At 36.6% G+C, this 23673-nt stretch overlaps 1 protein-coding gene across 2 annotated transcripts in view; it reads left to right on the top strand.

Moving 5' to 3' along the window:
• PPP1R21 (protein phosphatase 1 regulatory subunit 21) overlaps nt 1-23673 on the top strand; it is a 54836-nt gene that overhangs the window by 17630 nt on the left and 13533 nt on the right. For both annotated transcript variants that reach the window (XM_033125307.1, XM_033125308.1), the window contains exons 8-16: nt 3647-3699; nt 4199-4348; nt 6621-6722; nt 6812-6900; nt 9547-9683; nt 13901-13993; nt 17836-17963; nt 20393-20545; nt 23099-23191. In XM_033125307.1, coding sequence (XP_032981198.1) covers nt 3647-3699; nt 4199-4348; nt 6621-6722; nt 6812-6900; nt 9547-9683; nt 13901-13993; nt 17836-17963; nt 20393-20545; nt 23099-23191 — 998 coding nt within the window. The remainder of the gene's footprint in view (nt 1-3646; nt 3700-4198; nt 4349-6620; nt 6723-6811; nt 6901-9546; nt 9684-13900; nt 13994-17835; nt 17964-20392; nt 20546-23098; nt 23192-23673) is intronic.

The following is a 23673-nucleotide window of genomic DNA, read 5'->3' as shown; positions in this document are numbered from 1 at the left end:
GTGCCAGTTTTGTAAGCTTTAGATAAGAATTAAATTAGAACCTTGAAAACAAAGAAAACGTTTAATTGTTTAATTTTGAAACTTACATTCAAGTAAGTACACATTTCCTTTTTTATAATCACATGATTGAAATTTTTTTTTTTTTAACTTCCCTTAAATTTCTCTTAGGGAAGTTCTAAAAAAAAAAAAAAAGTAAAGAAAAGACACCAAAGAAAAACAGCAGTTTGATCTAACACTAAAATCAGCATATGTCATTATTTTATCAAAAACCTAAATTTCTCTGAAAAGAACACCTGTTTCTAATTTCTACATTAATGTTAATAGCAGTAGCGAACTTTGATCCACAAGACGTGAAACCTTGGCATTTCATTTACTGTTTAATTTTTATATCAATTAGTCATTAGGTTCTAACAATTTTCTTCTGAATCTTATTTGGGTTTATCCTTTTCCAGTACTAGTTGTCACCCTGTTTTACTTTAGATCCTTATGTCATTGTTTTAGTTCCAGTATATTTAGAGACCATTTGCTGAGTGCCCAGATGGGTAGGGAGCATAAGGGATGCAAAAAATTATAATATAAAAATATGTACCATCAAGGGATTTATAGTCTAGTAGGGGAGACATAATATATAAAAATACCTAAAATATGAGCTAAACTATTCTATAGAGAACCTCTTGGGTTATCTGAGGAAGGACAGTACGGCAGGTGGGGCTGTTTGGGGAAGGCTTTTGGAATAAGTGTGCTTTGAGCTGGGCCTGGATACACGCGTAGATTTTGTTGGGTGGAGATGAAGGAGCATAAGCCAAGGAATTGCTTGGAGTGTGGTATGTGGGACAAAAGGTGCTGTTGTGGCCGCTTGAGCAGTAATTAGTGAAGTATGATGAGGCTAAAGCGGGTGGGAAGTGGAGGACAACTACTGGTAGGTTCTAAAAGGGTGGGTGGGACTGGACCCAAATTTCTGGGTAAAGGACCTGGGACTTAATTCACAAGCAGTGGGGATTGTTGGAGAAACTTTTTTTTCTTCTCCCTTCTCCCCCTTGCCCCCCAAATTCGGTTCAAGCTGTTGTCTCTCAGTCTAGTTGTGTAGGACACAGCTCCCTGGCTCATACTGGTATTATGAGCCTTGCACTCACGGCAGCACATGGTAGCCCACAGCAGCACAGCAGCCTGTGGCAGCACACAGTAGCCCACGCGGCCGCCGGCCACTCATGCTGACCACTGGCCGCTCCTCCCCACGGCAGCTCACTCCAACCTCCTACTGCTGCTCATGGCAGCCCAGCTCCAGGGAGAGCCGTTGTTCACAATCTTAGTTGTAGAGGGCGCAGCTCACTGGCCCACGTGGGAATCGAACTGGTGACCTCGGCGTTAGGAGCTCCGCACTCCAACCACCTGAGCCACCGGGCCGGCCTGAAACTTTTGATCCAGGGAATGTCATGATGAGATTTGCATACTCACAAAGTTAATCTGGCAAGAACGTAGACTACCCTGGAATGGGGACAGGGGACCCAGACTATTGTGTGATAGTCCTGGTGTGATGTTATGATGAGCCCAAGTCATCAGGGAGATGCAAGGAGGCAAGGGAGAGGGAGGAGGCAGCTGGTGGAAAGTGGTGGTGCAGCTGACAGAAATCAAGAGGCAGATGAAGAGCAGGTTTATGGGAAAGACGATGAGGTAGCTTTGTTGTTTAATATTCTGCCAGATAGATGGGTATATATCTACTATCTATTGGTGTATGCATTTGTAAATAAAAGCTGAGACCTCCGAAGAGAAAATGTTGTTGACACTCAGGATGGATGATGCTTCCTGTTGGAATGGTGGGAATGAAGGGTCCAAAGTGCAGACGCCTGTGCAGGGTGCTTGGAGAGTTCTCCCTCGCAGTGATCAGGAAGAGGAGGGGCCGAGGTGGAGAGGAGCCAGGGAGGGAGGTGAGACAGAAGCCGGAGAAGGGAGTGTTTCACCTGGTGGTGCTGGTCACTTCTACCTGTTGCTGTGGAGAGGTCAGAGAGGGCAACGACAGGAAAGGCAACTGGCTTTAGTGACTTTGAGAGGACTAGTGTCACCTTTGAGAGAAGTGCTTCCGGGCAGGATAGAAGTCGGCACCAGGTTGCTAGCACAGGGTCGGGAGGGGAGTGGATGCTTAGGAAACAGGCAGAGGCGTGCTGTGTTTTGAGCAGTGGGGATGAAGGAAATGGGAAAGGATGTTGAGAGCTCAACACTGTAAGAGTCAAAGAAAAGGTTGTGTAGGAGGTAGCTGAGGGTAGAGAATTAAGAATGAATTAAGGATGATGGGTGAGGATGGAGAATTAAGTATAAGTAGAGAATTAAGTATGAGAATTAAGTATGATATAAGGAAAAGTCACAGCAGAGATAGAGTTAAACAAGCTGCAACAAATGCTTTTTTTCCCTAAGGAAGTGATCTTGAAGATGTAAGAAGGAGGGGATTAGTGAAGGACGAGGCCCTGAGGGGGTCAGAAGGAGCTGTTGCTAGAGGCTAAGAGGAAAGTTAGCTGAGCAGAGAATATGTGAAGCCACAGGCTCTGAGATGGGGGTGGGGAGTGTAAGAACCCCTTGTGATTTGACTCTGATCTTCTTGTATGGGGAGGCCAACCCATCCATGGGGCAGGGGAGGAGAAGAGGGAATGATATTAGGGACTTAAAATAGAAGAAGTTTGGAATAGAAACCATGGGAAGTATGATAGGGACGTAGCAATGAAATCATGGATTGCTAGTAAAGTTGAAGCTTCCCTCAAGTTAGGTAGAATATATTATTGTGGACCCTGATCTGGTTTTGTGTTAGCAAGAGCATTGTTGAAAATGATGGACCAGGCTGGGGAGGAAAAGAAGCAAGGCTCAAAGAGGACTTGATTGGAAAATAGAGACTGTGGTTGTGGATGGGAGAGCAAACCGATTTAATAGAAACAGGGACATAAGAGAATTGTATGAGAGTGGCGTGGAGAATGCCACATCCTCATTATATTTGGCACTGGGGTCATTCTGACTGACTGTATAGGCAGAAGAGGGAAAGTGTGAGTGGCTGAAATGGTGTACAGGGATGAATAGAGATGAAGGTCATTAAAATGCGAAGTCAAAGGACTGTGAGGCCAGGTGCTGGGAAGCTGTCAGACGACAGACTCTGGAGTAGAGAGGATTGTAAGAAAGATATGGAAACCAACCCGGAAAATGTAGGAGCGAATCATTAGGATCAGCAATAGCGGACAATGACAGATTTTCAAATATGATAGTGTCATGAAAACTAGTATTTTTGGATGATTATTGTGGCAGCTGTGTGCAGGGTATTTCAGAAGAGAGAATGACTGAAGATAACATACGGCTTTCTAAGTAATCTTGATAGGCCCCAAAGAAGTTTTTGAAATGATTTCTTAGAAACAGAAACACAAGGTTTTTGTTCTTTTAATTTATTTTATCCTAAAGGTAAAAAAAATATCAGAAGTATTACTTTCTCTGAAAAAACAACTGATTCTATGTAAATTCCATTATTCTCCTATACTGCGATTGTGGCTTTGATCATGTTAAATTCTTAACGTAAAGCTGATTTTGCTGCAGATCATTCATTATATTGCAATTAAGCTGTGTTTGTATAAATGTAAAATGAGAGATTTAACGTATATCCATTTTTGTTTTGTAGAATATAGTCAATATAACGCTCTGAATGTTCCACTCCATAATAGGAGACATCAGGTAAAGATGAAGCCCATGTGTTTTTGTTTTTGGCCACGTGCATGTCAAGCTTTTCAGAAACTAGAATGAGTTGTTTGGGCCTCTATTTAGTGCACTACACCATTTTGTTTAACTTTTTCTTTAGTTTCTCATACATTTTTTTAAAAGTGTGTAACTTGCTATTTATCGAATTACTAAAAAGTATAGATTTTTGCTCTCTTGTCTGATAACATTAGAACTGAATTATGGGATGCACTAATTTTAGTGAGCCATACTTTCCTTCTAGGTTGATGGACTTTGCTCTTAAACTGTCTCGGTTAAGTGGAGGAGGTGTATTTGCCCAAACTGGTGGCTTTCTAACTTATTTAGATGGGAATGTTAAAATCCAATTAGGAATAAAGTTAAATTAAGGAATAATTATACTAGAATTCAAATGTTTTCTCCAAAAGCAAGCTTAATGAAGTAGTTTCAGAATAATAATTTAATAGTTATCATTAACTGTATGTATTTCACTTTAAAGTTGAAAATGCGGGACATAGCTGGGCAGGCCCTGGCTTTTGTTCAAGATCTTGTGACGGCTCTTCTGAACTTTCACACCTATACAGAGCAGAGGATTCAGATTTTTCCTGTTGATTCTGCCATCGACACTATCTCTCCATTGAATCAAAAGGTAAACTTAACTCAAGATAACCTTTTGTCTACTTTGAATAAGTAGGAGACATACTATCTATTTTCAGACCACTTCTGTGCATCCATCAAGTACTGTGAAGGGCATGGAAAAAAAATCGGGCCAAAGTCTTTACCTTACGATAAATGGCAATCATACAGATTCTTAAGCAGTTAAATATTAAGGGAGTTGTTAAAAGACCTTAGTGTGAGTGAGTGGTATGGCCAGTAAGCGATATGAGGGGTCATCAAGGAGGGGAGATTGCTGTCAGTGGTAGTGTCTGGGAAAGAGTCTTTGGCAATTTGAATGAACTTTGAAAAATGAGAGAAATGGGATACGTATTTCTGCCCCAGAAGAGGGAAAGACATGAGTAGGGAAAATCATGGAGTAGGAAAGCATAGGGAGTATGCGTGTAGTCACATACTATCACTTCTGCCATATTGTACTGGTCACACAGACCAACCTGGACAGTGCACGAGGGTACTGCAAAAAGCCATGGGTAGCAGGAGGCAGAGATCATCGGGGCCATATTAAGTGGCTCCCACAGGGAAGAAACTGAGGGATCTCGTGTTTTCAGTGTCTCATAATGGGACAGTCTGAAATGAGTCATGCCATTCTTCCTACTTACCAGATTCTTTTTCCCAGCTTGTTTTTGTGCATCACGCAGTATTTCCAAGATTTGAATAGTGTCTGTGTTCAGAGATCCCCTTAGTGCCATTTATGTTAGTATAGCAAAGACTTGGTCTCTGGAGTCAGACTTTTGGGGTCCCAGCCCGGTCCCTTTGTGCAGTTTATTTAACCTCTATGTGCTTTGGTTTCCACATCTTTAAAACGAGAGATGAGAATACCTACCTCACAGATATGTATGTATGAAGATTAAATGAGATAATCCATGTAAAGCACTAAGAATGGCACTTAAATGTTAGCTCTCATCATCATTTTCCTTACACGTAAGAAGCTTTAGTAGTTGCTTGGTTTTATTCAGTTTTTGTATGACTCCACAACTACTGAAATTCATAAAAATTAAAATTTGTGTCTTTGAAATGCTCTTTAATATCGCTGTGGGGAAAAAGCTATTAGAAGACCTATGTAGGGAAAACAGTACTGCAACATCTTAACATAATTGTATTTTTTGTATACTTAGTGTAATACCAAAAACTGTTTTCTACTCAATACTGGTTCTTTGTCCATTATTTGAATTTTATTTTAGCTTGTTGCCATATTATGCCCACAGGGTGAGAATCAAATATGTTAATCTTAACTCATCTGAAACACTTCATTACTTTGAAAAAGTCATATATTTCTCAGTGTTTTATGTTTGATGCTTTGGCCTATGGAAAGCCCTACGCGATTTTTCTACTAAGTCTATAATATTGAAGGAGACTCAGAAGCCATTTGCTAAAAGATGATCAGGGTTTAGACTTGTTCATAGGATCATAAAGTAAACGTTTACACCTGTAAGCTTAGAATTCATCTTATTTTACAGCTCTAAAGATCAGAGCCCTGAGAGATTAAGTGAATTCCCTAGGGCCATATGTTTGAGTGGTTTGCAGTGAGGCCAACCGAATCACATTTATGCAGAATGAGACCTTATATTTCTATACGGAGAAATCAAAATATGAGCCGTTATACCATACTTAGATAATTGAAATATTTCATAAGTGAAAATTTCTTTCTTCGAAATTGTCTAGCTTCCTGTAGGGTCTTTTTCTGAATCTATTCTTCATACTGAATTAGTCCCTTGTAAATATTAAAGTATCAGTGACAGTTATGAATGCTTTTATATCATCCTTTTGATAATTACATTCCTAGAATTTGTTAACCTTGAACATTGTATACAGTAAAAATATGAAGCTGTCCTCAATAGACTTGCTTTTAAAAAATGAGGTACACAAAAAAAAAAATCTGGCGTACCGTTTTGATTTGTCAAATCTTTTATTTTTATTTATTTATTTATTAACTGGAGCCCCTATGGACAAGCAGGTATTTGGGGAGGAAGGTCTGTTGGTGCTGGATTGTAATCCCCTCCCCATTTCCTTCCCTGCCTGGTTGTTAACCATGTCACCCTTCTCCTAGTTCCTAGGTTTGAAATTGAATGGGGACTTGGGAATGGTATCTGGGACTGTTAGAGGGGGAGCAGCTCTGTATAAAAGCCAAATTTCCTCAAAACAGTTTCTAAAAGAATTGAGGTTCATAAAACTCAGTCCATTTACAAATGTGTTAATACTTGTTATTTTCCAGTGATTTAACTCACAGTTCCTTTCCTTCTGTTTAGTTCTCACAGTACCTTCATGAAAATGCGTCCTATGTCCGCCCTCTTGAGGAAGGAATGCTTCATGTATTTGAAAGTATTACTGAGGATACTGTGACTGTCCTGGTAATTTTCTTCTGTTTTACTTCTCTGGAAGCGGGAGCTCCTCTTTGTCAAATAACACTGTTAACCTTGAAATTGTTTTTCTTTTTCAGGAGACAACTGTGAAATTGAAAACTTTCTCAGAGCATTTAAACTCTTACATATGTTTTCTTAGGAAGATTCTTCCTTATCAGTTAAAAAGGTACTTACCCCTCGAGGCCAGGGAGCTTGGGGAATTGTGGGGTGTTACGTGACCTGTGCTGGAGTTAATACAATAGTGACTCGTGCCTCTTGTCATCTGTCTGACCTTTCTGTACCACAAGCAATTTGGTCTTCTATAAAAAGGGAAAACCGTGGCTTAAGCAGCAAGCGTGAACTTACAGTTAAGAAAATTGAATTGTAGTCAGTCAGCTAGGTTGTTGTTAGTTCTGTACTGTCCTTACTACTATAAATACGTAATGCTATATGAATCAGTATTTTCGGTGATTGTGAATGACACATTTATTTAAAGAAATACTTCAGTTTTGCGTATTTATTATCCTTTGGCAGTAAGCATCTAGGTGGGGGTTATTACTGTAGTTAACTTCTACATTTGGGTCTGTAATCTTTAGGTTTCTTTGAAATGGTATATTCTTATTTTTATTGTTAGTCACTTATTTAAGTTGTAAACTAAAAAGCTTATCTACTTCAGCCCTCATAGGATATGTCATTTAGTAACCTTAAATATTCCATCTTAAATATTTCTGGAAAGGCAAGAGAAAATAATTTATGTAACTGGGAATTCAATAATACTGCTTGAAAGTTTTGATACTTTTTGTCTAAAACAACCAAGACTCCTAATTCTTCTAAATCTTTTTAGCCTGAGATTTAGCCTTTAAAAAATAACAGAATAATATAACTGGGACATAAAAGAAATAAGAACCTATATGTATTACAGTATATTGCAAAATAAGGTTTAGAAAATATATAAATGAGTTACCTATAGATATTGAAAATATATAAGTAATTATAATTTGTAAGTCCTTATGTAATTAAAGTAGTAGGTTTTAAGTTTTCAAAAATATAAAATTTCATTATTAAAAAAATTTATTATGTGTATTATTTCCTAATTCTAACCCAACAAGGTATTTCATTAACTTAATTCTATGATTTGTGCATATGACAGAATTTTAGGAATCAGGGAATTGATTTAAATTAATAATTATGAATTATAGTTTCTTTCAGATTCTTAACGTTATATTTCAGTATAATTAAAGTTTTTTTGAAAATTGACTCTAGAAGTTTAAATAACACTAAATTGAATATACCTTATTGATTTGGCTTATGTTTAAGAAGAATCTGTCTAAGAACCATTGCATAGTGGTATTTATACTTGAAACAGTTATGTATTTTTATTTTACCTTAATTTTTTCATTATTACATTTTTTAAAACACTGGATAAGTCCTTTCTTGATCTACGACTTTTGTTCTCGAATGTTCTGTCTCATATGCTTTCAGTCCTACCTCATCAGGTATTCATGTTTTTAGGCAGTTTTTTGGTCATTGGTTTAAATACCACTTTAATTGACAAGATGACACGTTCTTTAGTAGTATATGGGCTTAGTATTGAATGAAGCTGTCTGCTGTAAGTAAAAGTAGAAGACGAGAATTGGCAAGGTCAAGGAAATGGATATGATTACCATTCCTGTGCCAATAACTTCTCTAGCTGTGTGTAAAAAGTATTTTACTTGATTACCTGTACATTTTTATAAACACTTTTAGAGTCCACATGTTTATTTTAACCTTATGATTGTTTTCCACAGCAATAATACAAAATTGAAAGTGATATGTTTTTTATGAATGTTAACCATTTACTATTATTTTTGATTCTGTAGATTGTTTTTTCCAATCTGCGGCTTTTACAACTTAATATACTAAAAAGAGTTCTTAATGATTCTTCTCTCTGCTAGTTCCTATTCTTTTTAGGAATTTAGTTCGTGAAATATTTTTCTCCTGAAAATATTTTTACGGGAAGCATTTTTGTGCTGCTCTTAGGATGAAAAATAATTGACCCCTGCCTTTATCTTTTTTCCATTTAATCCTTTGTTTCTCCAGAAGATTTGCAGCATGCAGGTGTATATATTATGGTATAAAGAAATGGAACCTTACATGGTGTGATCGAAAAATACGGTGAATATTTAAATTAAATGTATTATAGTAAAAGACACATTGCCATTAATCCCTCTCAAAATACTCCCCCTCGTTTCGAACACACTTATCCTACATCGTTCTTGCTACTTTCTGAAGCAGTTCTGGAGGTCCTCTTTTGTGTCTTCAGTTGAGCTGTTATGGCTGCCTCGATGTCCTGAATCGATTCAAAACGTTTTCCTTTCATGGTCATTTTGATTTTGGGGAAGAGCCAGAAGTCGTACGATGCCAGATATGGTGAATAAGGTGGATGAGGACACACTGTAATGTTTTTATTTGACAGAAATTGCTGTATACCAAAAGCGATGTGTGACATAGAGCATTGTCGTGATGCTGGATGATGTAAAGACACTCACGAAAGAGGACTTTCAGAACTACTTCAGAAAGTGGGAAGAATGATGGGATAAGTGTGTTCGAAGCAAGGCGGAGTGTTTTGAGGGGGATTAGTGGCAATGTGTCTTTGGCTGTAATAAGTTTTTTTTTTTTAATTTAATTATTCACCGTAATTTTTGATCACACCTCATATAAATGAGATCAAATTTTTTTTTTTAAATTTTGTAAAGTCTCTCTTTGGATATATAATTGAGAATTTAGATGGTTTCTTACAGCTAATTGAAAATCATTCAGGGTGCTCACTTTTAAAATGTCTGCCCATTCCTAGTTTAGAAGAAGAATGTGAATCTCCTCTTTGTACATCTGCGTTAAGAGCCAGGAATCTAGAGCTGTCTCAGGACATGAAAAAGATGACAGCTGTGTTTGAGAAGCTGCAGACTTACGTCGGCCTTCTCGCCTTGCCAAGTAAGTATGTGTGTGTGTGTGTGTGTGTGTGTGTGTGTGTTTCATGGTTCAGAAGAGCTTAGAGTATAAGAAGATAGAGAAAGGAGATGGTTTAGCATGGTTGTGTGAGAAGAGCCTAGGATCTGGGGTCAGAAGAACTCAAATTCAAATCTTCCAGCTTTGTACACATTTATGAACTTGGGTAAATCACCTTACTTTTCTGTGCCTGTTTTCCCATTCATAAAAAGAAGTAAATGTGACTACTAAGTTAAATTAACAATGTACAATACCAGGCACTGAAGACATGCATTAAATAATAATTCCCTTTCTTTCCTTCCTCTTTTGAAATATAGATGGACAAAGCAAAAGAATTTAATAGTAACTTTCCAACAAATAGCATATGGGAGGTTTAGTAGTAAAAATGCCATTTGTTTCTCAAGAGTATTTCAGGTAATTGAATGGACCTCAGTTTAAACGATGTTTTTAAAAATACTGTGATTTTCCTGGTGCTGTGATTTGTTTGTTTTTTGTAAAAATTTAAATTTCATATAATTTACATACCATACCACTTAACCCTTTAAAGTTTACAGTTTCTAGGATATTCACAGATTTGTACACCATGACTACAGTCAAGATTTTCATCACTTCAAGAATAAAACCTGTGTTCTTTAGCTGTCACCCTCTTATTTCTCGTTTTTGCCCCTCCTCAGCACTAAGCAACACGTAATCAATTTTCTGTCGATAGATTTGCCTATTACAAACATTTTATATAAATGGAATTATAATATGTGGTCTTCTGTGACTGCCTTCTTTCACTTAGCATAATGTTTTCAAGATTCATCCAAATTGTAGCTTGTATCAGTATTTCATTCCTCTTTATTGTAGAATAATATTTCATTATATGGCTACATCACAGTATTTACCCATCAGCGGATGGATATTTGCATTGTTTCCACCTTGTGGCTCTTGTGAATAATGATGCTATAGATAGTTGTCAACAAGTTTTTGAGTGGACATATCTTTTCACTTCTCTTAGGTATATAGCTGGGAGTGGAATTGCTGGGTCATATGGTAACTTTGTGTTTAACTATAAACTACCAGACTTTTCCAAGATGGCTGCACCATTTACATTGCTACCAGCAGTGTATGATTTCTCCACATCCTCTGATTTCTCCACATCCTTACCAACACTTGTTATTATCTGACTTAGTTTAGCCATCCAGTGTTAACCTGGTTTTTTGAAGTGCTATCTCATTGTGGTTTTGATTTGCATTTCCCTCATATCTAATGAAATCAAGCATCTTTTCATGTCCTTATTTACCATTTGTTTTTATTCTTTGGAGACATGTCTATTCAAATCTTTCTCCATTTTTTTAAGGTGGGTTATTGGTCTTTTTATTATTGAGTCATAAGAGTTCTTTATGTAATTCTAGATACAAATCTCTTATCAGATACATGATTTGCAGTATTCCATTTTGTGGGTTATTTTTTCATTTTCTTGATGGTGTCCTTTGAAGCACAAAAATTTAATTTTAATGAAGTCCAATTTATGTATCTTTTGTTGCTTATTCTTTTGGTGTCATATATAAGAATCCACTGTCAAATCTGAGGTCATGAAGACTTAACCCCCATGTTTTCTTCAGAATTTTATAGTTTTAGATCTTACATTTAGGTCTTTGAGCCATTTAGAGTTAATTTTTGTATATAATGTGAGGTAAGGGTCCAACTTGTCTTTTGCGTGTGGCTGTCCAGTAGTCTCAGCACCATTCATTGAAAAGACTGTCCTCTCCCTATTGAATGGTCTCAGCACCTGTGGTAAGACTCAGTTTACCATAGATGTATGGATTTATTTCTCGTCTCTTCCATTGGTCTGTGTGTCTGTCCTATGCCAGTACCACACTGTATTGATGACTGTTGCTTTGTAGTAAGTTTTGAGATGAGGAATTGAGAGTAGTCCTACTTAGTTCTTTTTCAAGATTGTTTTTGGCGGTTGTGGGTCTCTTGTAATTCCATATGAATTTTAGAATCAGTTTGTCAGTTTCTACAAAGAAGTCAGCTGGGATTCTGATGGGAATTGCACTGAATCTGTAGATCACTTTGGGGAGTTTTGTGGGTTGCATTGTGTCTCCCCATAAGATACGTGAAGTTCTGACCCCTAGTACCTGTGTGTGTGACCTTATTTGGAAATAGGATCTCTGCAGATGTAATCACGTTAAAGTGAGGTCTTACTGGCATAGGGAGAGCTCTACCAGTCCAATGGCTGGTATCCTTATAAGGAGAGATTTGAAGACAGATAGAGACCCGGGGGAGAAAGCCACATGAAGACAGAAGCAGGGGTTGGAGTTACATTGCCACAAGCCAAAGAACATGTGGGGCCAACAGAAGTTGGAAGAGACCAGGAATGATTCCTCTCTAAAGTTTTCGGAGGGAGTATGGCCCTGTTATCACCTTGATTTCAGACTTCTGGCCTCCTGGACTGTGAGAATAAATTTCTGTTTTTTTAAGCCACTCCGTTTATGGAACTTGGTTACAGCAGCCTTGGGAGACTAATATGGGGAGTATTGCCATCTTAATAATGTTAAGTTTTTGATCCATGAATATGGTCTGTTTTTCATCTATGTAGGTTTTTAAGTTTTTAAACATTACTTTGTAGTTTTCAGAGTATAAGTTTTCTACCCTGATGTTGCTTCTCAGTGAGCTGAGCCTTGGGCATGCACACAGTTACCCTGGAATGACAATGGTTTTGGCAGGGCTCTCTTTCATTTGTCTCCTTCCCTGATCAAACCAAGTTTTAAGCTCTGCTAATTGTTGGTTGATGGTTGTCTTGTTTTCAACAATGTGTCGGTGGCAAAACTTGCACCACAGACTGATGCAATACATTTAGGCCCCTTGATAGGTATAGTTAGTTTTGGACTTAGCATATACCTAGCAGGTATAGTTTTTGAGATCAGTGTTTGAGATTTATTCTGACCCCAGGAGGGCTCTTCTTAGCTGTTTCTTTCTCTGGTTCTTTCTGGTAAACCAACCAACCTACAGTTTACCTTATATTGTTAATGAATCTACCAATTTCCTCTTACTTGCTTTCACTACAAGCTCCATCATTTTTTAGAGCACCCTTAGGCGTGAACTTCTCCACTCTGTTGCAAATTAAGTCAGTTCCTTTTGAAAGAGATTCAGAGCTTTCTCTTTTAAGGCCTGCTTCCTACTTGGGCTAAATCTCTGAGCTGTGCATGGTTCTGTTGCTGGGGTTGGGGACAGTGATCTACTTTTCTCAGAGTGGCACCCCTGAATTAGTAGCAGAGCGCTTATGGAGGGGTAGGACAGCAGCCCATATCTTCTTGGCTTGCAGCGTGGAACTCCCGTTGATGAGCTGGGGCATGGGTGCCCAGGACCCCAGATTCTCAGCAGCACTGTGCCCAGGTAGAGCCTCCATCTCAGGAGTTGGGGCTGGGTGAGGGAATGGAACCCTTACCTCTCAGTCGTGCTTTCCCAGAACGTAGCCTCAGCAGCAGGTACCTGGAGGCAAGATGAGAAATGCAGCCCTCCAGCTGGGAGTTAGGGGAGAGAGAGTCCTGTGGTCTTGGCCCGTGCCAGTCTGGAGTGGGATTTCTAGCTTATGAGCTGGTGAGGGATGGGAGGGAGTGGGTCAAATACCACAGACACTCTCTGTTCTTACCAAATTGTTACAGATTTTTCTTGAGTGCTTCCTCATTTGCTGTATGTTCTTAGGACCACTTCAAAAGTTTTAAATGGTTGTTTTTAAATAATTTTCACTAGTTGTGCTGGAGAGCAGGTCTGTGCAGCTGCTCCTGCTGTCGTGCCAGAAGTAGAACTCTGTGATGTTTGAATAATACAGTTTTTAGTGATGTTCATCAAAAAATAGTGTGTAGGAAAAGAATAAAATGAGAAATGTGTTATATAGTAACAAGGTGAAAATTCACAAAGACATTCATTTCCAAAAGAACCACGAAAAATATAATCCTGCCAAGCAATTTAATTTTGATTCTTATTTAAAAATGTTTGTGGACATAAGGGATGCAGATCATTTAGATGTGACTATATTTATCACAGTTAAATCTGAATGTGTGTGCAGTGATTTTAAGAGCCATTATTTTCAACGTATCACAAGTGGTCTTCATTCTCTTTCTTCCCAAAAGTAGAGGGAGATGGTGGGCTGTCAGTTTTTCAGATGAAATCTTCTGGGAAAATGCTTAGGTTTGTGACTTTGGTTTTCCTAGGTACGGAGCCAGACGGACTCCTTCGGACAAACTACAGTTCCGTTTTAACAAATGTTGGTGCTGCTCTGCATGGATTTCATGATGTCATGAAAGGTAAGCTTAAATCCTTCATCCCCCTTTGTCAGATCTGTCTGAATGAAATTTAAACAAATACGGCCAAGGCTATTAGACCCCAGATAAAGGCTTAGTAGCATTTGGCTTATGTTGACGTGCACAGCTCACTGCCTTCTGCTTTTCCCATCTGCTTCATTTCTGAAGGTAAACAAAGTGCTGAAGAGAAACCCGTAATGCGCAGTAAGCTAGCCAAAATTACATTACACTGACTTAGGGCAGGTGTGTGAATTTTATCAAACCATACATGCTATTCAGAGGCATTTAGCAAAATACATGGCACTTGTTAGAGCCTAAGCGTAAAGGAATTGAGGAAACCAAGGTTTAAAGTTCCCACAAGAGTGCACTAACTTTCCACCAACCTATGTATTTTTATGTGTAAAGTGACTGTTTTAAGTCCTGTTTTGTTCAGTAGAGCTTTAAGAAATGAAAGTCTGTTTTACAGCTTTGGACAGTTTTCGGTTGCATGTGTGCTTCTAAGACTGTGGTCTACTGAAGGGCATTTCATATGCTTCTGAGCATGTGATTCTGAGTCCTGAAAATTTCTAATCTGTAGCTCTGCATGGCTACAAGGTTTTCTTCTTTCTTTTCATTTTGACAACTGTTGGGGTGGGAGAAGGGGGAGAGGGCAGGAGCAATTATTAAGGATTATTGAAAATAGCCCAGGTGCCTAGATTATTTATTCATTGTGGTGTTTAGTTAACAGTGACCAATTACTAGTTTCACAGAAAATAATTTTTAAAATCTTAGAAAACTGTATTTGGTAGTGTGTATAAGGTGGGTATGTTTGGGGTCCTTCTATAGATGGACACTGGGAATCATTCTCATTCCCAGCGGTATTACCCTGCACCATCTTATGATTCAGTATGGACAGTGGTCCTTCCTGTGGCTTGTCTTCAGTTATAAGGCAATTTAAAAGTCACTCTGCCCCTGGAGCTAGCCTTGGTTGAAGGAATCACAGCTTGAATAGACAGTCTTGGTGGCAGGTGACAATAGTCAATCCCAACCCTGCAAAACCTAGTCTGGTCTATAGAAAATTTAAGGGACTGGTTGTTGCCTTTTTCCTGTGCAGCTTTTGATTTCGGGAGCTCAGACTTAAGTAGTCCTCTATTCCGGAATTTTACTTAACGTAGAAGTAGGCCACTGAAACCACAGGTAGCTCTTGGCTACAGGTTTTTTGTCTTTCTTTTCCTAAATTTGCCTGTGGCGATACATGCTTTGTTCCTGCTAGTGGTTTCTGCCACCATTCCTGTAATGGAGGGGCTAGAGCAATGGAGGGTAGCTATCTAATGAGGGGGGTCTTAAAACTTCATTTACATTAAAAATATCCTCATTTTATTTCTGTTTCTATTTTATTTCATCTATGACATACAAGGTTTCCTAAGGATGCTTTTGTTCATACATTACATAAGGTTGAGAAGACTTACCAAGTGGTCCAAATCAAAGACTGTTACTGTTGTTATTTAGCATGAGCTGGTAGAGATTGTGGGGGGATCAGAGGCTCCTTAGGCTCCCTTTATGCCTTCACTTGTTTCTGTCCTTGAAAATGCACAGAATATAAAAAGAGAATGTTGAGAAACATGAAGGATGGTTGACAAGAGCATGGGGTCCTATTGCTAGGTTTGCATTTCAAATCTCTTTGCCTTGCTTGGAAGACTATTGTGTATCTCATGAAAACTCAGAGCGAGCATTAACTGGCATTAACAGAAGAAGCTTTGTGTTTAAGAGAACTCAAGTTTCAAACCTCTTCCCTTCCTGCTTTGCCCTGAATAGTTGCTTGATATCAGTTGGGAGGCAAGAAGGCAGGCTGGTCTCAGTATAAAAAGAGAGAGAGAAATTTATAAAAATGTGTTCCCACCCCATCCCTTGTGGGACTCGAGGAATTGAACCAGCAACCTTGTGGATGAGACCCCACTGGCCCATGTGGGAATCGAACCGGCAACCTCGGAGTTAGGAGCACGGAGCTCCAACTGTCTGAGCCACCAGGCCGGCCCCGTGAATTAATCTTTTAAGAAGGGGCATTCTAAGTTAGAATTGTTGATCTTTAGTCTCAGCTCTAAAGCAGGTAGACTCATAAGAGAGATAAAATAAAAAAAATAAAATAAATAAATAAAGCTCTGTTCTAGGTCACATGATTTCTTTGTTCTTTTTGGAGTTAAATTTAATGTCAAGGAACACCCTAAATAATAAAAATATTTGGACTCAATAAAAAGTAAACAATTGAATTGGGAGCATTATTATTGTCAGACTGTGCAATAGAAGCCATGTAAGTGTTCTTAGTATTGTGTGTCTTTCATAAGTATCTGAGTCACCTACCAATCAACCAAGATTGCCTACCAACCAAGTTGTACTGTAGCATCGTACACTTCCTGTAAAATATTGAATAAAACTTTCTTTGGTGTATAGAGAGAAAATATCTGCATTAGGGGTTAGCAAGTTCAGCCTACAAAAAATGTTCAACGTTCCAGTAGAATTTTTATTCACATTGATATCGTATGAATATGTAGAGGATAATCATGTATTTTTAAAAATACCATATATTAAACATAATAGTGATGTATCCATTAGTTGGTTCCTTTGCTGTGAAACTGTACCATAGTAATGTAAGATGTTAACGATAGGGAAAATTGGGTAACAGAAACTCTCTGTAACTTTTCTATAAATCTAAAATATGTTAATTTTAAGTTGTTTATATGTGTGTGTGTATATATATGTATATGTATATATATATATAAAATACATGAATAAAACAATTCCCTAGTTTTTAAATTTTAGTAAAAAATTTTATTCATAAAAGAGTAATTTTGTGTTAAAATATCATGATCATATTAGGTTAAATCTCAAATAGCATCTCTTTCTAAATAGTCTTATTTCCTCTTAACTATCTCTAGTCTAAAAGCAATTAAATTTCTTGATTCTGAAAAAATGAAAGTCTCTATATACACACCTGCTATAAAAATTAATTTTCATATTGTATGATTTACTTTCAGCTTTGTTGGGAATGATAATACTGTTACAACAGAACTGTTCGAAACAACTTTAAAGGAGGCTGTATTGTAAATGCTTTATTATTGAAAACTGTAATTACCCTTCCTTATACATCAACATTGTCTTACTAATTCTCCCATTTTCCCATATTTCCAAGACAAAATCATTCTGTTTCTGAGAGACCCAGAAAACCCCAAGCTTAGCTGTTTGGCTAGTTTCACCTACTGTAGTTTCTCTTAACATGTTTATATCTAAGCCTCTCTCTTATGCTTCTCTAACCAAAAGCCTCGGTTGTAACATTCTTGGACTAAAGGCAATAGCACATGAAGCCAGACACTGGAGTATCCAATCCTTATTTGGCTGTGCAAACATTTCTCGTTGTTAGGAGTGTGTATTAGCAAACTAGCTAAGGTCTAATAAGAATTGTGGGACATCATGCTTATGTTAGCTGTTCTGTTCCGGCCTCATGGTTTGCTGATGTAACTATGAGATAAATTGTCATTTGTGTCTGTTGGACTATCAGATCAGGATTTTTAACTGGTAAATACTGGTCAGGGTCATTTACCCAACACTAGCGTTAACATTCAAATGAGGGAGAATCAGACCCACTAGGTGGTGGCTATAATGGAAATAACAGGATGGTGTTAAGAGACCCTCACTTCTCTCTGTCTTTCCATGTGGATTTATGACCTAATTGGTATTCAGCACAATCTTGATATTTAGGACCATTTTTTGTCAAATTTACTTCGTAAATTTCTAACAGTAGATATGAGAAATTAATCTGCTAGTTATCTAGTATATAGGTAGTAATGAGTTCTCATTGATTGCTTTTATAGATATTTCCAAACATTATAGTCAAAAAGCAACAATAGAGCATGAACTTCCAACAGCAACACAGAAGCTCATAACAACAAATGACTGTATCCTCTCATCAGTAATGGCATTAACAAATGGAGCAGGAAAGGTAATTTTTCTCTGGTTTATATTGATATTAAATTCAATTCTTAAATACGCTCCTTTTTTTTTTCCTTGAATGACATAGGAAAGTTGATCTGTAAAAGGATTTTGGAATAAAAGACTTTTTTGTAAAATAAAGTTGCCTATCTTTTCTTCCTCCCTACCCAGTACTTAAAACAATATGATAGTTATTATTAAGCATTTGTGATGAGTAAGTGGATCACTCACTCTTTATGTTTTAATGAAATATTTGATGATTTAAAGATCCTACTTGGTCTCAGTATTGATCCTTGTGGATACCGAAGGTCTGCTATTTAGCAATTGGGATACATAAAAAATAAAAATATTCTGTTAATATTTTGAGTGTTTTTCCCCCAAGCTTTTTGTTAATGTTTTGGTAACACTTGTAGTCATGCTACCTCTGTGGTTCTGTACCTTAACAAGTACTTTTAAAGTGACTTCAACATGTGTCTTTTCATTGAACTGTTAATATTCGATAATGATCATTTGGATCATGAAGTACTTAATTATTATCATTAAAATGACCAAAGTGCAGTTTCTTTAAAGCTTGTTCCATCTTGGATATCTAGTTTCAGCGGAAGTCATGTTCTAAGAATGCCATAAATGTTCATATGGCTATCACCAACGGCTCTAGAGATTAAGATTTCTGTGAGAATTACCCACATCTATAAAACTAAAAGGACTGTATTCAGGATTATCTTAGCCCATTTATTTTAACAGACTCCACAATTTCTCAAGGAAATGCTAATCTCCACCTCTGTTTGTATACCATTATTTTTCTGACATGTTGACCATAACTGAAACAAATTTTTTTTTAGTGGATTATAAATTATGTCAGATAGTCAGTGTCATCCTTCCCAAACTGAGACTGGTGGTGACAGTTTGCTGTAGTTTGAGGTCATAATTAAAAGGTGTTGTCTTGAGGTTCTGTCAGCTCACAGATCTGTGCCTACAGGATTCCTCAGCTAGAACACCATCCCTGCTGCCTCCATTTTAATTCTTTTACCTACAGGCAGGCTGGAAGCTTTCTGAGGATAATTCTAACTTTGATTCAATTAAGAAAAAATCCAGAAAAGGAGATGTTGGCGTTTTATAGGAGTCTCTGTATTTGCCATGTTTTATGAGAACTAGAATATTAAATACCTGTATACTCATAGCTTATTTTAGATTTGCTTTCCCTGAAACCTTAAAATGTTTCGAGGAAAGGTAGTTGATCTTTGGTGCGAATTTTTTATAAATGGTTTTTAACTAAAATAAGTATCTGAATTAATGTACATTTGTGATAGCTTAATACTTAGCTAATGTGATTTGATTAAAATAAATTTTAGTATATGTGCTGCCGAAGCGAGCACGATTAAAATAAATTTTATTGTTTGTAATTAAAAAAAAAACCCAGTGGGAAACTGTAACATATGCATATTAAAGAACATTTGGGAAATGTAGACATATTAGAAAAAGGAAAGAAAATAAACCTCACTTATGTTACCATGACCTAAATGCAAACACTGTGTAAATGATTGTCCATGTTATTCACAAGGAATTGATAGATCAAGATTTTTAGAGTCCTCATTTTCTTGAATACTACATAACATAGAATTTCATTTGACAAAGTAAAATATTAATGAAAAATGTAACCTTTCAGGCCATTAGTAATTAATTGTCTGCCTGTTGAGCAATTTTTGCCAAGGGAGAATACTCTTTCATAAGTCACTTTTTCTTATTTATCAACATAGACTACTCTTGAAGATACCCAAGACTGTACTATTTCTGGCTAAGACTTCTCTTAGACATTTTTATTTATGCCACCATTTCACCAGATTCAAAATCATGGCTCAGCAAAATTGCAGTCATGGATCTTTGTGGCTGCTAATGTAGATTTAGTAAATGTTTCATCGGAAAATGACAGAGGTCTGCTTAATTGTCCGTCCATTTTATTTGTAATGTACAGATGGAGATTTACAGAATTAAATTTAAGTAGACATTACATATTCAAGGTGCCTGTGTCATAGCTTATACTGGAACATGAAACATTCAAAATTAAAATACAAATGGAATGTGTAAACCAAAATATGTGTATTTTGAGAGCAGCGGCAGAATTAATGAGGTCGAGAGCTCATGAGCATCGTCCAGGAACATTCTAAATCAATCGGAATCAGTTTTGGTTTTCAGGAAGAATAAAAATTGTCTAGATTAAGACCTGTCAGAAGTCTGGTCTCAATATTTATACTGTTACTGCCTTTTTACTGTAAATCATTGCCTAGGAATTCTCAAATAAATAAATGTGGGCTTTTGGGCAGGTGCTGCATTTTCATTTCTGTTCTCAGTATCTTTAACTTTGCTTCAAAAGCTGTTAGATATATATTTTAGATACACTATTGGAAAACAAAATCTATCTTCTTGTTACACTTCATTTAGATTGCATCTTTCTTCAGCAACAATGTGGACTACTTCAGTGCTTCATTGAGCTATGGGCCTAAGGCAGCAAGTGGATTCATCAGCCCTCTTTCAGCCGAATGCATGCTGCAGTACAAGAAAAAAGCTGCTGCCTATATGAAAGCTTTGAGAAAGGTTTGTGAGCTGCTGTTACCATTTAAATCAGAGGAAACATCAGAAATAATTCCAGAGAATGGCACGAGTCTTTGCACAGTTCATATTATTTAGGTTTCACACAATTTTGAGGCACAAGTAGTTGGTGTTGGGTGTTGGGGGTCTTTGGGGAGGAGGAGGTGACAGAGACCTAAACCTTCCCTGACAGATGATATATGCATAGGCCATGTTGGACTCATGTCCCCAGTGCCTGGTAGAGTGTTCAGGGCGAGGCAGCCCATAAGTGTCAAACCAGAAAAATCTTAAACTTGTATTGATCAAAAAATAATTGAAATACATTTATGATTTTTATCTGAACATAGTAAGAACACACAATCATTGCAAAAAAGAAATGAGAAGATATAGCAGTACTTGAAGAAGACAATTATGGTCACCCCAAATCCCATCACCCAAAGCTTGCTACTCTTAAACTTTGTTGGAGTATATGAGTATCTATGTCCAAAACAAGTTTAATGTGTGTCTGTGTGCACACAGACACACATGCTATAAAAAGCAGTGTATCTGGATACATACGCTGTTTTAGAATCTGTTTTTTTCCTTCTTAATGCAGCATGCATATCTTTATATATCAAAAAATGTATATCTATAAATATTAGGTTGGTGCAAAAGTAATTGCGGTTTAAAAGGTTAAAAATAACTGCAAAAACCGCAATTACTTTTGCACCAACCTAATATAAATTGCTATCCTTTAATACCTCTATAGTATTTCATTTTGTAAATGTGTAATAATTTAATTAATCTATTTCTAGTGGATTTTTATCCTGTTTTTCATTGTTATGTGCAATACTACAATGGATATTCTAGCACATGCAACTTTGTGCCTTTGTTTTTACCTTTTTCTTCTTATTTCTTTTTAACTTTTAGTTAGAGATAATACATAAATACATTCTTAGGTTACATTAGAACATTACAGGTAAATTACAATGTCTAATTCTACTTCGTCTCCAGAGATAAATACTGTTATCGGTTTGGTGTGTGACCTTCCAGACTCTTTTGGAATATTTATATGCATCTATATAACCCTATAGACAATACAGAATATATAGAGTATTCTTTTTTATTTTTTTTAACCTAAATGCCTGTTTCATTGTGCAACTTGCTTTTTTCATTTAAAATGTTTTAGAGCTCTGTCTATATCATTACATATGGTGGCCAGTATATCCTTTTTAAATATAGTATAGAATTCTATAATATGGGTGTTTCATGGTTCATTTAGGTATTCTCTTGTTGGTGGTCATTTAGGTTGATTCCAGTTTTTTACTGTTATAATAATACTGCAGTGGATAGCTTTGTAAATGTCTCCTTGGGCACATGTATGGATCCAGAAGTGGAATGTTCTGGATCATGTGGTTTGCACGTTGTAAGTTTTAATATTTGTTGCCAAATTGCTCGTAAGAGTGGCTATACTGTTTTGCACTTGCAGCGATGTATAAAGATACCTATTTCCCTATTTGTCTAATATTTGTATAATTATTTTAATTATATCTTTGAGATTAATTCGTAAAAATAGAATTGCTGGTTCAAAGTCTGTGAATGTTTCAAATTTTGACACATTTTTCCAGACCGCACTTCAGGAAGGTTACCTATTCATAGTTTACCATTAATAGAAGTACAAATTTAACCCATAAATTTAGTATTTGTCAATCTCAGAAAAAACAAGCTTCTTTGTTGTTATTTTAATTTATATTTATTTGCTTATTACCAAAGTGGAACATCCTTTCATAAAGTTAATATTTATTATATCATTAATATTTATTTATCATTAATATTTATTCTGTCAACTTCCATTTACCTGGTTTTAAATAAATGCTTCTATTACGGTTGAAAGCTCTCTATATTGAGGGTTTTAATTTTGTATTTATATTGGAAATGCTTTTTCCTCAGTTTACTGTAGTAATTTTTCAAAATAGAAGTTTTAATTTTTATGTCCTCAAACTAGTCTTTTTCTTCAGGGTAGTGATTCTCAGTAAGGGTAATCTTGGAAAGTCAGGGCACTTTCCATGATTATAGAGATGGTCACCTATATTTTCTTCCAGTATTTCTGCAGTCTAAATTTTCAGATTGAGATCTTCAATCCATCTTGAATTTATTTATTCTGATACACGGTACAAAAGTAAGGATCTCAATACTTATTTTTCTGAATTAATAGCTGGTTGTCCTTGCACCATTTAGCCAGTGTACCCTTTCTTCACTGACTTAAAAATTCAACATTTGTCACATAATACATTTTTGTATATGTCTTTGTTTCTAGATTTTCTGTCCTATTCCTTTGTCTTTCTATTTTGGTGCAAGTCAATATGGTTTTAGTTACTGTAGCTTGTAACAAGCTCCCTTTCCTTATTTTTCTTTCTTAAAAAAAAAAGTTCCCTCCACATGTATTAAAAGTAATAATAGTCTATGCTAGCATACATCTGAACTTACTATCAAACCTCATTTAGTATTCTTATTTGTATATGTAGGATCAGAGGGATGATAAGATCTTTTTCTTTAATTCTTACGATGCTTTTTCCATAGCCCCTCTCAGAGTCTGTGCCTTATGAGGAAGCACTGGCAAACCGCCGAATCCTTCTTAGCTCTACTGAAAGTCGAGAAGGCCTTGCACAACAGGTATGGCACCTGGGAAATCATGGTACTTGTTAAAGAGCATAACTGTTAAATCCCCTGGCAAAGGTTTTTAACATACGCAGGGTGATTTGAAAGGCTATATAAGTAAATATGTAAAGTTAGTTGATTATTTAACACATGCTAAAAAGCACCATTAGCATAATTCTTTGAAAAATATTTGTTGATACTCTAAATGAGTCATTTGACTCAATTGGTGTTAACAATTTTCAGTAAAATAATATCAACACACCTCAGCCACGATGATTCATTCTTTCTTTAGGCACTAGATTTAAATGTCTGAAATAATGAAGCAAAAGGGGAGAGGGGCTAGAAACTTAGTGAGTTATTTTCTTTCTTTCTTTTTAAAGTGGTGAAAGAATAGTTTATTAGAAGGGATAGTACACTTCAAAGAAATAGAAACGACTCCAGCAGTAGAGAATGGCTCAAGGGCCCAAGGTGGCATTATTAGGAGAAAAAGTACACTC

Source organism: Rhinolophus ferrumequinum, chromosome 13 (genome assembly GCF_004115265.2).
Source record: "Rhinolophus ferrumequinum isolate MPI-CBG mRhiFer1 chromosome 13, mRhiFer1_v1.p, whole genome shotgun sequence".
NCBI classification, from domain to species: Eukaryota; Metazoa; Chordata; class Mammalia; order Chiroptera; family Rhinolophidae; genus Rhinolophus; species Rhinolophus ferrumequinum.
The sequence above is the reverse complement of the archived record's forward strand: the minus strand, read 5'-3'. Positions and strand labels throughout refer to the sequence as shown.